General features: G+C 41.8%; 1 protein-coding gene across 1 annotated transcript in view; it reads left to right on the top strand.

Annotated features, from left to right (window-relative positions):
• The first annotated feature begins 1,467 nt into the window (after positions 1 to 1,467).
• LOC124788862 (diuretic hormone receptor-like) overlaps positions 1,468 to 15,225 on the top strand; it is a 317,583-nt gene continuing 303,825 nt past the window's right edge. Inside the window, exon 1 of the mRNA XM_047256145.1 lies at positions 1,468 to 1,729. Within this exon, the coding sequence (XP_047112101.1) occupies positions 1,468 to 1,729 (262 nt within the window). The remainder of the gene's footprint in view (positions 1,730 to 15,225) is intronic.

Genomic DNA, 15,225 nt, shown 5'->3' with positions numbered 1-15,225 from the left:
CGTAAGAAGAATATTGAGGACGCTGTGGAGATAGATTCGTCTGACAAGAGGGAATTACATTATTAGTATCAAGACCACCAACGGCAGAAGCATTTTGGGATCCATACGCTTACGTCCTGGATGTCAATGTGTCGATAAGTTCCCACTAAGCTACAAGATAGGTATTTGATAATAGGTTTCATTGTCTGCACTCCTCTCAGATAGGTCTGACTAGTGCAGCAGTGACGCATTTGTCCTCTACAATCTTGGATTCATACGAGATATTGATAAGAGTGTATTTACTGTTGAAATATATCTTTTTGCCAGGCAAGTCTCGTTTTTCCAAGCTTTCTAGCAGGTTGAACTAATTACGTATTGCTGCGTTACGGGAACAACGTAAGGTCACAGATTGCCAATAAAGTACATCGCAGTTCATGTCTTATATTATTCGACCACGGTTGCTATCTGAGATTTCTTCTGTTACACCCATAAAATCAACTGCAGTCCTGTCCTCATACACCCAACTTCTGGCAGCTCCCAGACTGCGCAATAACATGGGGTAACTGTTGGCTTCCGCGAAGTGTATACTATCTTCGAATCAATTAAGTTATACTCTGTGCAGATTGCTTTAAGTTGTTCCAAGTTGATACTACTATTGTAGTTTTTGTAAAATATTCCAGTTCCGTGTCGGAACTGTAAAAATTTAGTTAGATTGTTTTTATATGTATATAAATCCATACTGTGCTCTCGAAATAGCTAAGTGTTCTTACTTTGTTTCTTTTCAGATTATGGGCAGTCATCGAGGCTTGTGGCTGTTTTCTCATCTGCAAGAGCTGCTGAAGAGTGCTTCCTGTGTCGAAATAATTGAAGAGCTTACCTTGTAGCTTGAACAGTGACCAAATATGAACCGTGGGCTTTGAAATCAAAATTGGTGTAAATTCATTTGTTTAAACGGTATAAGTTATGGGAAAGTTTCTATTCACGTCTGATCAGGGACCAAAGCGATTAATTACCAAACATTACTTACAGACTTCTATCCGATTGAAGGCCTACTAAAATATAACTTAGTAGTTTGCTCTAATGGAGGAAATCTATCTGAAAACTCGCTTCAAAATTTTTATAGCAATTAACATAACTAAGAGATTCTTTTCCGAATTTAAGCGGATTATACCACGAACAAGGAACAGTAACCCAAATTTTCCGAAGAATTTTCCCATTGTAAACGAAAATGAAGGAGAAATATCTGTGACAAAATGAATCGCAGGCAATCTGTTGATGTTTCAGTGTGGTGTTCACATGTATGTGGAACTAGTACCTGAATAATTTTCCTTAAGTAGTTTAAAAAGCGACTGCAGTGGTTAGGTGACGGTTGTAAAGTAGACTTTGTGCGACGTCTCCCAAGACTCCGTGCCTCTAGAACTTGGCCTTTCACTGTGCCGTGCAGAGCGCCAGAAGCAGATGGGAAAGTAGCTGAGCGACTCCACCACAATGGAGATGGACGCCGAGGTGCAGGCGCTGCTGAATGCTACAAGGTGGGATGCGGAAGAGTTGCGCTGCTACCTGGGGGCGGCGGAGGTGGCTGCAGGGGGCGCCGCTGGAAGCAGCGGAGGCGGGAGCGGAGGCGGTACTGGGGGTGGCTGGTGCCCGCATTCCTGGGACCGACTGCTCTGTTGGCCACCAACCAAGGCCAACACTGCCGCCGTTCTGCCTTGCTTCGCCGAACTCAATGGCATCCCCTACGACACGTCTCGTAAGTACCAACTAACAAAACGTTTGATAGACATCATATACTTCATAGCATTAGCCACAGCAAAGAGCGTAAGTGGAGAACATATTTAGTGTGAAATCTGATCTTTGTCAGGAGAACAAAAAAGCAATATATCTCTGTTTCAACATAAGTGATATTAGCCCAGAAAGCTCAGATGGTATCCTGATACTACAGAATTATGCAACACACCGCAACTGCCCGAAAACTAATGAGGCAAATTAAAAAAAATACTCGTTTAAGAACGTAAGTGCCGTACCAGGAAACTCACTGGTTCTGACTGCCAACTAGAAAGTTTTTGAAGTTAATTCTTGAAAAGAAGAAAACAGCAACTACCGACTGCCAATAATGCTAATTATTTATACAGATAGCACGGTTGACGGTTTCTAAGCGAAAGATTCATCTTCATATGGCAGTTCCCGTTTATATTACGTCTGTTGTGGTTTATGTTAGCCGATAGATTATATGTTCTTTTCCAGCAACTGATGTAAATAACAACAACCGTGGTATGAAAGTGAACAGAAATCTGGAAACCGGTAACAGTGCTACTTATATAAATAAATAATATTATTAACAGCGGTTGTTTGCTTGTTTCTTTTTTGAAAAGATTAACTTGTATTTTTGTACACAGCCGCGATCTCACAAATGTCAATTTTTGGCAAAATATGAGGAAGCAAACTTTTTTTCGAATTCCATTAATACTAAGGCATTACGTTGTATTTGTGATGGTACAAGTATAGAAATGCAGTACTGATTTTTAGCAGAAATCTAGTCAACAACATCCATTTCTATTACCTTTTCAATTCTGATACCTCAGACAGAAGGCCAGTTTAGCACAAAGACCAGGCACCACCTGCTAAAGCAATTTTGAAAGACTTTCTCCAAAATTGTCTCTGTATTATCTGTAATAATCTGATCTTATTCTTTTACTCGCTCCTGTGAACGGGAAGGCATTATGCAGATCTTGGTGTCACTCGCTTCCATCTAGAAAAGTTTTTACTGAGTTTAACGAAGGCGATGTTGGCCTGATATATTCTACGATGCCCTTTGGCTACACTGACTAAAGGATTCTTCTAAGAAATACCAAATTAAGATAACCTGAAGATGGCTAAATAAGGTGAAACGCATGGTTGAAAAATAAAAAAACTAAAATTGCAACGAAGACTGTTTTAACCAATACTGTTAAGCACTGGTTTGCTGTATGCCACATATGGATTGGAAGAATTTCTATGATTGACCTGAAAGTCAGTAGCTTCAATATTTGAGTTTCTTCACCACCGTGTTTTATGTCTGTTATGTTTTTTAAACAAACGACAGTTTTGCAGTCTGAATGCTGCCGATAGCCCAGTCAAAAGGTAGCTTGGTGTTGGCAGTCGGCAGTCAGTGGCGGGCGGTCTCGTTCTCTGTCTCTCTCTCTCTCTCTCTCTCTCTCTCTCTCTCTCTCTCTCTCTCCCACTCCCTCCCTCCCTCCCTTCCTCTCTCTCTCCCTCTCTCTCTCTCTCTCTCTGTCTCTAAGCGCTCTGACGTCAGAAACGGCAGCTGCGGAACGCTGAGTGTTGTTCAGAATACAATGCAATGTTTTCCATGATGTCCAGATGGTGCCTGTTTAATATTGTTGTTAAAAATACCGTCCTTTCTTAGTTTTAATTCGTTTCGTGTATTCAGTAATTTAAAACTGAAATTGAGTGGGCATCTGTGAAGTATTCATTGTCGGTTTAGTCCGCAGCTCGTGGTCGTGCGGTAGCGTTCTCGCTTCCCGCGCCCGGGCTCCCGGGTTCGATTCCCGGCGGGGTCAGGGATTTTCTCTGCCTCGTGATGACTGGGTGTTGTGTGATGTCCTTAGGTTAGTTAGCTTTAAGTAGTTCGAAGTTCTAGGGGACTGATGACCATAGATGTTAAGTCCGATAGTGCTCAGAGCCATTTGAACCATTTTTGTTGTCGGTTAACAGTGTTATTAGAAATATTTTCCCTATTAATTTCCATTCATTTAGTGTCCACTGCTTTGTGAAACACGTTCAGTGAATATCTGCACCGTTACATTCTCCTGTTTTACTTCCGCCTGCCACCTAGGTTTTAGCTGCGCAGCTCATCAAGAGATAAATTTTCACTAATTGTTACTTTATTTGTGTATCAAATGCTCTTTAGTTTAGTCAAACGTATCGTCATGGGTGACAAATGTGGATGTTTCCACAGGTTTTTCACTATGGGACAAACCCGTCAGGACTGTGGGTTTGTATTTGGCTGGAGTCATGTAGAGGGAAGCCAGTTATCAGATGCGGCTCTCTCATAGAGTTGTACATTATGTAGTCGAGACAAGAGTATCCTGGAATAAGGAATAATGACTCGTGCTCATCAGGCAGTATTAGAAGTGACGTAATTTGACTTAGATAGGAAGAAGGGGGAAACGCAGTGGAAGATGGTGAAAGGTGAAAGGAGAAAAACTCAGAATTCACACTTCAAATTCGAGTTAGCAATCAGTTTGACTTGTTACCTGAAATAGGAGACGGCTGCTTCAGTCAGTCTCCCAGCAAAGCAGAGTGGACCAGACTCGTAGGAACAACTCTGCTAGGTCAATTAAAAGTCAAGCAAAAAAAAAAAAAGGTCCGCAAGCTCGCAGACACAGGAGGGGTGTACGCGAAGTGATACAGGAAAAACCCTATCTGCAATACTAGGTCATAAGCGAAGCTTAGCCAGGCGACAGAGAACATACGGGCTTTCTTCAGAGATTTTGACGGAGAGGATAAGGCACGTACAGTAGGAGGTGCAGGTAACAGCCTGGATAGTTACTTAGAATATAGCTATAAAGATGATCTGGAGGAAATAGGTGCAGAAACAGAACACATTTGTGTAGGCTGTGTGTACGTTTCCCAGCGATACGACTAGCCTGGGTAGTCATAAGTGTCTACAAAAAGCTGAGTTGGTTGATTTCGATTTGAAAGTCTCATAAACATGATATGAATTTTGGTGCAGTTTGAAGATAGGGATACACTAGACATGGCCTGCACCTGAATAAGAGGGGGAGATGAGCTGAGCCCCTTGCAAGAAGTGTAAGGGCGGTTGTAAGTACACAAGACCAAAACCATCTGAATGCTATAGTCGGAGGTGCACATTTTTAGCTTAGGGTCAGGTAATAGAGAGACAGTCTTGAAAGAAATTAGAATAGAACAGGACTTAATAGACTTATATGTTATATTTTCCAGAAACGTACAGCTAATTCGTTTCATCAGAATGATAGGAGGCTGAAAAACAAGATCAGATACTTAATATACAGAAGATGAGAAAATTGCTGAAGTGACAGGTGTTTTGCACCTCTCTGAACACCACCTTACCACTGGGAGAAAGAGGTTAAATATCGGGGACAATAGACGATCACCATTTTCATGTGGAATTAACATTGAAAGAGGAGGTGTTGCAACATTTGTAAGACTCAAATATATTGGAACAAATAACTTTCGCCGATATCAGAGGCATGTCGTTGTGAACTGTTACGGCAGAAAGCTTATTTGGTATTTGTAAGACACTACAGATCTTTCAGTTATTTATGAGAAATCTAGATCCACTATTTAACTACCTGTCGGACAAGGAGAAATAGTAGTTCATGGAGATTTCAGTGTATATTTCTTACAAGATACAGACACGAAAAATTACTTCGATCGTTATTTGTGGTTTTCAGTCTATTTTGAGTAGTTAATTTACCAACTCTTGTGCTGCAAGTAAGCAGGACCCTGATTGATAACGTATTTAAAATAGTACACACGTTGAAACAATTAATGTGCACCCAATTGTCAATTAACTATATTATCGTCATGTAATTTAAATAAACAATATAGCACCTTACAGGCCTGAGGTAGATTTATACTAAGCAGTGAAATTTGTTAATGAAAACTGGACATAGTGCTTCAAGAGTAAGTTAAAAGAGGTGATGTGGGATGAGGTACATATAAAAAAAGATGCTAATGTGAAATTCAGTTCATTCTACAGTGAATTTGAGTCAGTATTTGAAGTAGCTTACCTAAAACGTTATCCAGAGAATCCATTAAAGGCCAAGTAAGACTTTGGTAACTAAGGACATTAAAATCTCATCTAAGAGGAAAGAGGAAGGAGGAACTTTATATGGAGGCCAGAATAACTGATGATTTGACGCTCTCTGCATACTACAGTAAATACTGTAGTCTTTTCGGAAAGGTATTAAAATGTTGAGAAGTATGCAAATCCTGACAGAAATAAGCAATTCAAATAGTGAGATTAAAACTACCTACTAAGGAAACACAATGTGAAGGGATGTAGTTTTATAGTTTGTCCTCTCTCCTACGTCTCAGTCATTACAAATCGAATACTGTTTCAACTACACTGAATTAAAGAAGAAGCCAGTGGTTTGTAGCAGAAGCGACTTAAAAAAGTTAAGATAATACGAGGGTAGTTAAAATATCGATATTTGTGGCTATTATTCATGCGTCTTAACCATTGTTCTACTTCTTTCGATGTCTGCAGTAAAGATGATGATTTGTCTGATATTGTGAGGCTAGTGCGATAATGTGGTAGCTCTTCTGCTACTAGGTAATTCATTAAACATTGACTTTTCATACTACGACAGCTCTTCTCCTAGACGAGGACTTAATTTTTCGTTATTGTGCCTTTTTCGTTGGTATAAGTGGTAACAGGAACCCAGATGTATTACAATGTGAGGAAACAGCAGGGAAACTTAACTAAAGTTTGAACTACGTCAGGGGCCGCTGAAACGTACGTACTACATTATTAAAATCCCTAAGTGGGGCGAACCATTAGTAAAAGTCACTCCCTTCCGCTCATATTTTTACTGTCAAGTACATCGTACTGCGTGTGCAAATTAGAACAGCCACTAAAATTACAGCACCTTGAAGGATAGCAGATAATAAAGTTTCACTTCTTGTACGTCTACGGTAAAGTAAGAAGGAGTGCTTAATTTATAAAATTTTAGGTGCCAGAATGCACATCTTTGTCCATACAACACTCATCTCTCGCTGCCCCCCCCCCCTCCTCCCCCAGCGCCTCCTTATCACCTCAGCCAAAAAAATTACATGTACGATTTTTGAAAACTTCTGATAATACTAGCAATGAGAAATAGTTCTTTACAAAATACTATTCCGTAATTCATGTGTTTCAAACATAAAATCTTATTATCAAAACAATAAAACCACGAGACTTTACCTAAGCAATAGGTGCTACCGCGTGCCCCGTAGCAGTGTCAGTTTGCTCCCTAGTTCTGCTCGATACGTATCAACACAAGTCGTTAGTGACTATGACGTCAACTGCCGCCAACGCAACGTTGAAGCGTTTACCGATGTGCACCATTCGCAACTTCGGAAAGAAGGTGACCTTATTTTAGGTATACTGTACACACACACACACACACACACACACACACACATAGTACCTCGCGCAACGGCCCTGCCCATCGCATAGAATTTGTCACCATTGTCACATTCACTGGTGCCGGCGCAGAGGCAACATACGATTGTTATGTTGCTTTTCAATGTACGTATCATTTTAAATATCAGGTGCTGACTTGGTCCAGTAAGACACAAAAAATTTACACGGGGGATGCCGAAATGCTGTTTTGACACTTCCGGCCGGAATTAAGTCCTGGTAGGAAGTGTACAAATTTCAATTTGTATGGTATTTGGGCGCCATACGGCGTTAAAATTTGGAGTGCCAAGTTTCCACCACTGACAGAACTCTTCGTATCGACTTAGGGCAGTGCAAGAAGGGAAACACAACCTCTCGGGGAAACTTGATGAAAGATAACGTTTCAGAGACTTCGAATACAGGGCATAACTTACCATAACTATAACGGCTGCTGTCCAGTTTATCGGCTATGTGAGGTGGAGGTATTCGTGCAGGGTCTGTGTAGAAATGATCAAAGTATTCTTCCATCGGCAAGGAAAACTGCAAAATCGGTCACCGTGCAGGCAGGCTGCGTTTTTCCAGACGTCGCAGTACGCGAAGTACGTGTGGTGGCTGTAACACGCTGCGTAATCTACTAAACGACACTTCCATCCTCTCGGGCGTCAGTCACTTGGGGCCGTTGAGATCCTGCTTGGCACTGAGTGTGCCCTTAATGAACCTATCACACTAAAATTCGTACGTCAATTGTGGCATCCACACCAATGTGAGCAACAGTGACGCAAAACAGTGAAACGAATAGGCAAGAACTAATGCTGCCAATATAGATTTCCTACACATGTTGGTAGATTTGCTTTTCCTTATGCAAGTCATAACAGCATCGTTACGTAAACAAATAACATACTAATGCAGTTTATGAATGAGAGACATGCTGCGTAAACTTCCCTGAAAAAGAAAAATGTAAATGGTGGTAGTTGCCTGTTTTGTGTGGTTGCGCAGAAATAGTAATTATTTGCATGTCCAAAATACATGTTACAGTTCATGCCAATCCGACACCTGTTCTATGCCGCTTTCTAGGTTGGGATATGCCGCTAGGCAGATACGATGGAGATCCATCGTCATGTTATACAGAAATCGCCACACAGTCATTGTCAACTCAATTGTCTTTGTTAGAATTCTTATGAACAATGTAGACGAAGTTCTGACACGTTATTGCAGTGCAAAAAGTTCAGAATTTTTACCTTTCTGGAGAATTTCCGAAAGGTTGGCTACTATATTTTTATCCAAGCATTCCACCCTTCCATTTACCTCCTCCCTCAATCTCTTTTGCTTTCACTACAACTCGAATTCTGTTTCTTTAAATTACTTTGAAAGTTAACCCGTGGGGCTGTTACATAAGATGATTGAGAATGTATGCAAAATTTAGTTTACTAACAATTTTATTTTCCCAAAACAAATACCGACATAAATTATGCTAAACACGCTGTGATCGAATACCGTTAACAACTAACAGGTGATTTAAGACCACACTGGGCAAGGATCCTAGGTGGCATAAGTTAGTCAAGCACTCTGGCGATAAAAATGTAGATAACGCAATCTGAATTGATCTGATGCTGAGCAGACTTTCATTGTTCAAATCTACAGAAGTTTATGTAGGTGCAGCTGAGAGCCAATGGTGATTGAGATCTGTAAGCCCTGACAAGGCCGGAGCAGCAGTACGTTACTCTGTTTGCTTCGTGCAGCGATGTAACTTGCAGTTGGCGAGACGTGTGCGGCGGGGGCGAGACGTAAGGCGGCAGCTGTGAATCGATCACAACCAATGAACAAAAAGCAAAATCTCACGGTGTAATGACCAGGTAGATGGATCGTAATTTACTCTCTACCAGAGCCCTGAAATCACGGTAGATTTCAGTGTGTGACACACACGTTCGGTGGTCGTACCAAGGACCAATTTGGCTCACATATACAACAGAGCGCACAACCATACCAAATGTCCAGACTGGTAAACCAAAAACGAATAAGTGTACCCTCGGCAAACGTGTAGTCCGAGACGTTTGAAGTCACACTGGCGGTACAGCAAGAACTTTACCATAGGGTCCCCAGTCTAAACTACTCGCAAGTGAAGTCAGTCTCAGGACAGGTCCCAAGCACCAACAACACATGCCAGAGCATCGACCAGAAGTCCTCTTACCAGACCCAAGTCCAGCACCTGAGTGCCTCCCACCTCCTCATAAAAAAAAAATCCGTTTTCCCGCAAAGTGCACGAACGACACTGCCTTCACGAGGTCTTGAGCTAATCACGCTGCTCTAGAGGTGCTAAATCTCCCCTCCCACACGACAGCACAAACTCATGTCGAACCACGGAAAGAGTTACGAAACCTGCATCACTGGAAAAAAGGAAACTGCCAATTACTGCCTTTTTCAAGTTTTCATTGAGGGGGAAGATCTTTTTCTCTGAAGTCACGTCGCTTCCACAGCAAGAAGCGAACAGATACAATCTTATAGATCATTATCTAACTCACCTGTCCCTTGGAGCTTGTTACTACTAGCTATGAGGTTTAATAAAGATTCTACCTGTAAATGTTTCACAGATGCTGGAGTTTCTTATACAACCGAGGAGGCCAATGGAAGTGGGTCACAGGTCTGTTTGCAGTATCGTTGAACACGAAAACTTATGAATTTTTATTACGCGTGGCTCTGCACTCAATGCCTGGTTTACGACTCCACCGTGCAGATGTGTCCCTTTAGTTCACCACCCCCCAGCCCAGTCCTCGGCTGGCGCCAATGCAGGTATAGCGGTATTGGTTTGCTAGAGACATTTCTCGACAAGAGGCTACTCTGTCTGCCCTGTACGGCTGTGGACCTGTCCAGCAGGATTTACTGAGGGATGGGCTCGCCGCCAATTGCTTCCAACTCCGGACATGCCGTTTCTGTGAGCTGAGAACGATAAAAATACCTCATGCTCTCAGCGGCCTACCAGGCTCCATAAACGCCTGCTCAGGCCGTTAACTTTCTCGAGTCTCGCTCAAGGTCTGCCAGGTTGTAACAAAATGTTTGATAATTTTCCGTATACGCTAAAATAGATGAGAGAGTAACTTGTAGTCTCTCACTGCCTTCTACTTGCCGTTGGTTTCTGCATGGGTAGTGTCTCACTTCAATTGTGTGTAGTGTGACATAAACCACAGGAAATAATTGAAAATAGAAGGGGAATCTCATCCTGATAACCGACATACGTGAAAAAAGGTAACTTTGTCAATCAGGTGTCATTCACTCACATGAAGATGCAAGCCAGCAAGAGTACAAATAAACTTTGATGTGAGTAGTATGCATTATGTTGGACCCAAGGGTCATTGATACACCGCAGACTTCCGATAAACATTCGCTAGATTGTTAAAAGCCTTCCATCAAAGAAATATACCCATTCACACTATATTCTGTGGTGAGATATATCTAATGTCCCTAATCATTTACAATGTACTGGAGTATCAACTGTTCTCTGCTCATTGATTTACCCATCCTGAAACACATACATTCTCAAATTCTCAATGAACAAGGAAATCACATTTGTAATCTGTTTGTCTTATTAACTAAGTTGTATAAATTTGTGTATTATTTCCTATGACACGAAAAAAATGCAGGCACATAATCAGAGTATTAATAAATGTGCAGACAAATATATATCTCACAATCAAGACAGTTCAATTGATACATACAAAACCACAAAAAGATATTACATAATGATATTAAAGAAGGGTAGCCTACACTACCTCCACAAGAAACAAATTTTACGATTGAAAATGTCACATGAATTGAAAACATGGCCCTTTGCACTCACTCAAACTGTGACTGGTAGGACTGAAGAACAGCAGTTTCCGCCAGAGTGGAATGGCCTCTCACTCTGCACATGATGTGGCAGAGATGGCAGCAGACATCTCTGGTGTTTCCTCTCATCTCGCAGCATCTGGTGTCTGGGCAGCAACCGGCATCTTGAACAGCTTACGGACCCTTGGCGTCATCCTGGTCAGGCAGCAGTTAGCCGTCAGTGACTGGCGTGACAGCATTGCATTTGATGTGCAACCCGCCCCCTACCATAGAAATAAATTCAGCGTTAGCAGGACGTGGGGCAGCTCAAATGGTTCAAATGGCTCTGAGCACTATGCGACTTCACTGCTGAGGTCATCAGTCGCCTAGAACTTAGAACTAATTAAACCTAACTAACCTAAGGACATCACACACATCCATGCCCGAGGCAGGATTCGAACCTCCGACCGTAGAGTCGCCCGGTTCCAAACTGTAGCGCCTAGAACCGCACGGCCACTCCGGCCGGCCGTGGGGCAGCTCTGCTCTTCCCGTTCACCTGTGCATCGGAGCACACCTGCTGGCGCAGGACATCGGATTTGCTCGCCTGTTGTCGACGTCCCTCTCGGCACCCCACTGAGTCGGTTAGGCTCAGCGTGTGTGTGGACTGTGGTGTCACGTGTCACGCTCCCCCCTTGATTAGCGGCCTGGCGGATCGTTGGCCGCTAGGGTGTTGCTGTAGGCATGTGGTGGCGTCCCGCTGTCTGCACTGGTTTTTGAGACGTGCCATCTACATTGGTAGAGGACGGAGGCATGTCAGCTGGCGGGCCGGTTCTGTCGCAGCGCGTGCGGGGGGAGGGGGGGGGGGGAAGGAGTTCCCCACACTTAGACCAGTATAGCTGAGTCATCATTAAGGCTGCCCGCTCCCAGCTTGCTTTTCACTGGCTGGTGTGGGCCGTGATGTCCAATCTGCCTTGTTGGTTTTGGAGTCTGCACAATCCTCAGGAGTGGTTAAGTGCCATATTCTCTCACAAATGTCTTTACATCGATGTAAGCCATTTACATAAAAGAAAATAATTATGAATAGAATATTTTTCTTTACCTAATATATATATATTTGTTTTATTACCAAGGGTGCAAATCCAAAAAATAATTTAATGACTGCAGGGCCCTGTTAAAGTTATATGGACGTAAATTATATAGTGTGAGGAGTCAGTTTCTGTGTGCACGTGTTTTTGTTGGTTTTTGGTCAGTTCTACTCCTGCCATGCACTCTAATTTTCGCTGTCGCTTCCCCGTATACCTCCACCAAACCTGCAGATTTCTCCCAATACTAAACACTAACTTATTGTACTACCCTGTGCCTTTCATAATACTACCAAAGCGAATTTTTGTGCGTTTTATTCCTTGTATACTCCTCTTTTATTTTTCGATGTCCGCCGGTGTTGTCTGCTGACGCTGAAGTGGTCAGAAAGTGCGTCTATTCACTCATGTGCTGGTGATTTGTCTGAAACCTTTGAAGTGGCATTTTATGATTGTGTACACGTAATGTTACATAGTATAAGGATGCCTACTGTTGTTGAAATGGAACAAACTTACTGAATTATATATGCAAACATAATTTTTTTGTAGTATAAGTCTCATCCAAGGTCCATAATTTTGTTTCTGCTTCCTCTTTCCGGGTCTGGGGTTCGCCAGTCTACCATGACTTGCACTTGTCCGTGCTAATTGACCATACACAATATTGCGCCGACGGCGCTCACATAGTGCTGGCAATATTTCACCACAAGACAGGCTACATCGCACTACAGGCGATGGCTCTTACGACACCGAGTCGTAGCGTCGACATGCGCCCAAAGTGTGGACTGCTAACACCATACGAAACATTCGAACGTCGAGATCTCACCTGCTCATAACACAGTGAGTCTTAGCGTCGACACACGCCCAAATCGTGGACTGCTAACACCAAACGAAACACATCCGAAAATCGAGACGCTCATGCTCTGTGGCACGATTTACTGTCTAGACACCACGAAAAACATAAAGTGATACACGTCTGTCCCTTGGAAAGTGTACAAGAAACCACTTACACACAAACAATTTCATCGACCACAGGGATAATTGTGAAGGCTCTTCTACGAGAATGCTATGACAGAGCACAACGCTAAATTGCGGAAATCGGGCAACAGTCCTGAGGTCCACAGAAATGATAGCAGTATTCAATTGTATGGAGTACTCAGTATTGCAATGTGGTTGGTTTGGTATGCCACAAAATGTTCCAGCTGGTCATTACATATAACTGGCAACGGAATTTTAATTCGATTTGACACCTTCCGGTAAATGGTAGCTTGAATATGTCACAAATACAAAACTCATTTGGCCACGTTCAACCAGGGCTCTTGCTGAAAACTAATGAAAATTGCAAACAAATATAATAACACCGAAATACAAGAAATGGAAAATTACGCTAAGCAACACAATATCAACATTAAATTACGTAAAAAAGTTCATCCATGGAGACTATTTACATACTGCAGCTTCTCTTCCCGTTGCAGTTCTCTTGTCTCTTAGTGCTTAACATCACTCGTTCCGATAGTTTCTGCGGCACTGTTTTGAGCTGATGCCGCAGCGGCTGTGTGTCAGTTTCTGTTTGGAGTTCATCTGCGTGAACCCCGTGATGGCCTCAGTTCCACAGATTCGCTACGTTGGTCATTCCATTGAGTTTGACCGTTGTAGGTCTTGCTATTGCTTTGCTGTTGGTCCCTAGAATCCTGTTGATCCTGGTTCGAGTTCTGTTGCACTCTCCAGTTTCCGTTTCGTCGGTAGTTGTTGTTGTTATGATCGGTAGTAGTTGTTGCAATGATTATAATTTCCTCAGCTTCTATTTTCCCATAATCGCTGGTTATTCCCATCGAAGTAGGAATTTGGGTTTCGATTCGATCGATGTTTTCCCCCATTGCGTCCGTCGTCATTCCTCTCTATCAGTTTGTACCAAAATATTTAATAATTTTCCGTATACGAAAAAATATATGAAAGAGTAATTTTCTTCTCCCTCATCTTTAATATCATCTTTAAATTTGAGGGAATCCTTGCCTACATCGGACTTTATCTCAGAAATCTTCTTTTTTATCTCATCATCTAGTTCCCTTTTAAAATCTTTAAACCCCTGTTCAAATTTCATACCTAAATTCCTCAGTTCTTCTCCTATATCTTTTTGAGATTTATTAACCACTTCTACCTCCTTACTAACAGCTTAAATCTTTTTACTCAAACCTTCTTTTACATCCTTCCTCTCTTCTCTTACATGTTTCATGTCTTCAAGTAAACCTTACATCATTCCTTTCATTTCCTCTAACAGTGCGGTAAACGTACTTTCTATTTGAACTTTCTTCCCTACTTCTCTCTCAACATCTACTTCTGTCTTAATTACTATATGTTCTTCCACCATTTCCATAGCGGGTTCTTGTTCTTTATTTTCCCCATGCTCATCACGCCACACCTTTAAACTGGCTACCCATTCATCCTATTTGATAGTCATCTGTTCTGTTATTTGCTCCAAACACAAACAAACCACAGCCACTAATTTTGAATCTTCAATTCAAAGATTGCAAATTCTTTAAGACAGCGTCAAACTACCTTGCCCTGTTACTTCACAGTCGACGTATGTCAAGAAAACGGTTCATGGAGATTCACCGTGATCGTGAATTTGTAATCAAAAATTGTTCAAGAAAAACTGCATGAAGCAAATTAATATTGTGTAAACCCCACGAACCCGTTCTACTTCCCGAAACTTCAAAAGCTCACCTCTATATCAGAATTTTGCAAACCCTGATAAAATCCTGATAATAAAATCCTTTGATAGTGGAAAACAGTAAAACACTCTGAAGCTAATTTGATGAGTAAAGACACAATATACTGTAATTTTGCTTACCAGTAACAGTTAAACCCAGATAAATTTGCATTTAAACATGAATGAATGGGAATATGACACGAAGCGGCATGTAAACAGAGATTGTGTACATTGACAACTGTGACACTCAAAGTTCCCTCTAACACGCTAACTGAAACCAATGGGAAATAAGACAGTTCTTTGTAATTGGCAGATGCCGCAACTTACGCGTTTGGTCACATTTCGCAGTGTAACACATAAATATGATGTGTAAGTTACTGTGGATACACATCGAAGCACACCCTTCCATTAGACACGTACAACACATACAACGACTGGTACAAATACACTCAAAAGCAAAAAATAAATAAATAAAATAAATGATGGAAATAATTAACGTTAGTGGTGAGGTC

This window comes from Schistocerca piceifrons, chromosome 3 (assembly GCF_021461385.2).
Source record: "Schistocerca piceifrons isolate TAMUIC-IGC-003096 chromosome 3, iqSchPice1.1, whole genome shotgun sequence".
In the NCBI taxonomy this organism is placed as follows: domain Eukaryota; kingdom Metazoa; phylum Arthropoda; class Insecta; order Orthoptera; family Acrididae; genus Schistocerca; species Schistocerca piceifrons.
This window is presented reverse-complemented; position numbering and strand designations above follow the sequence as displayed.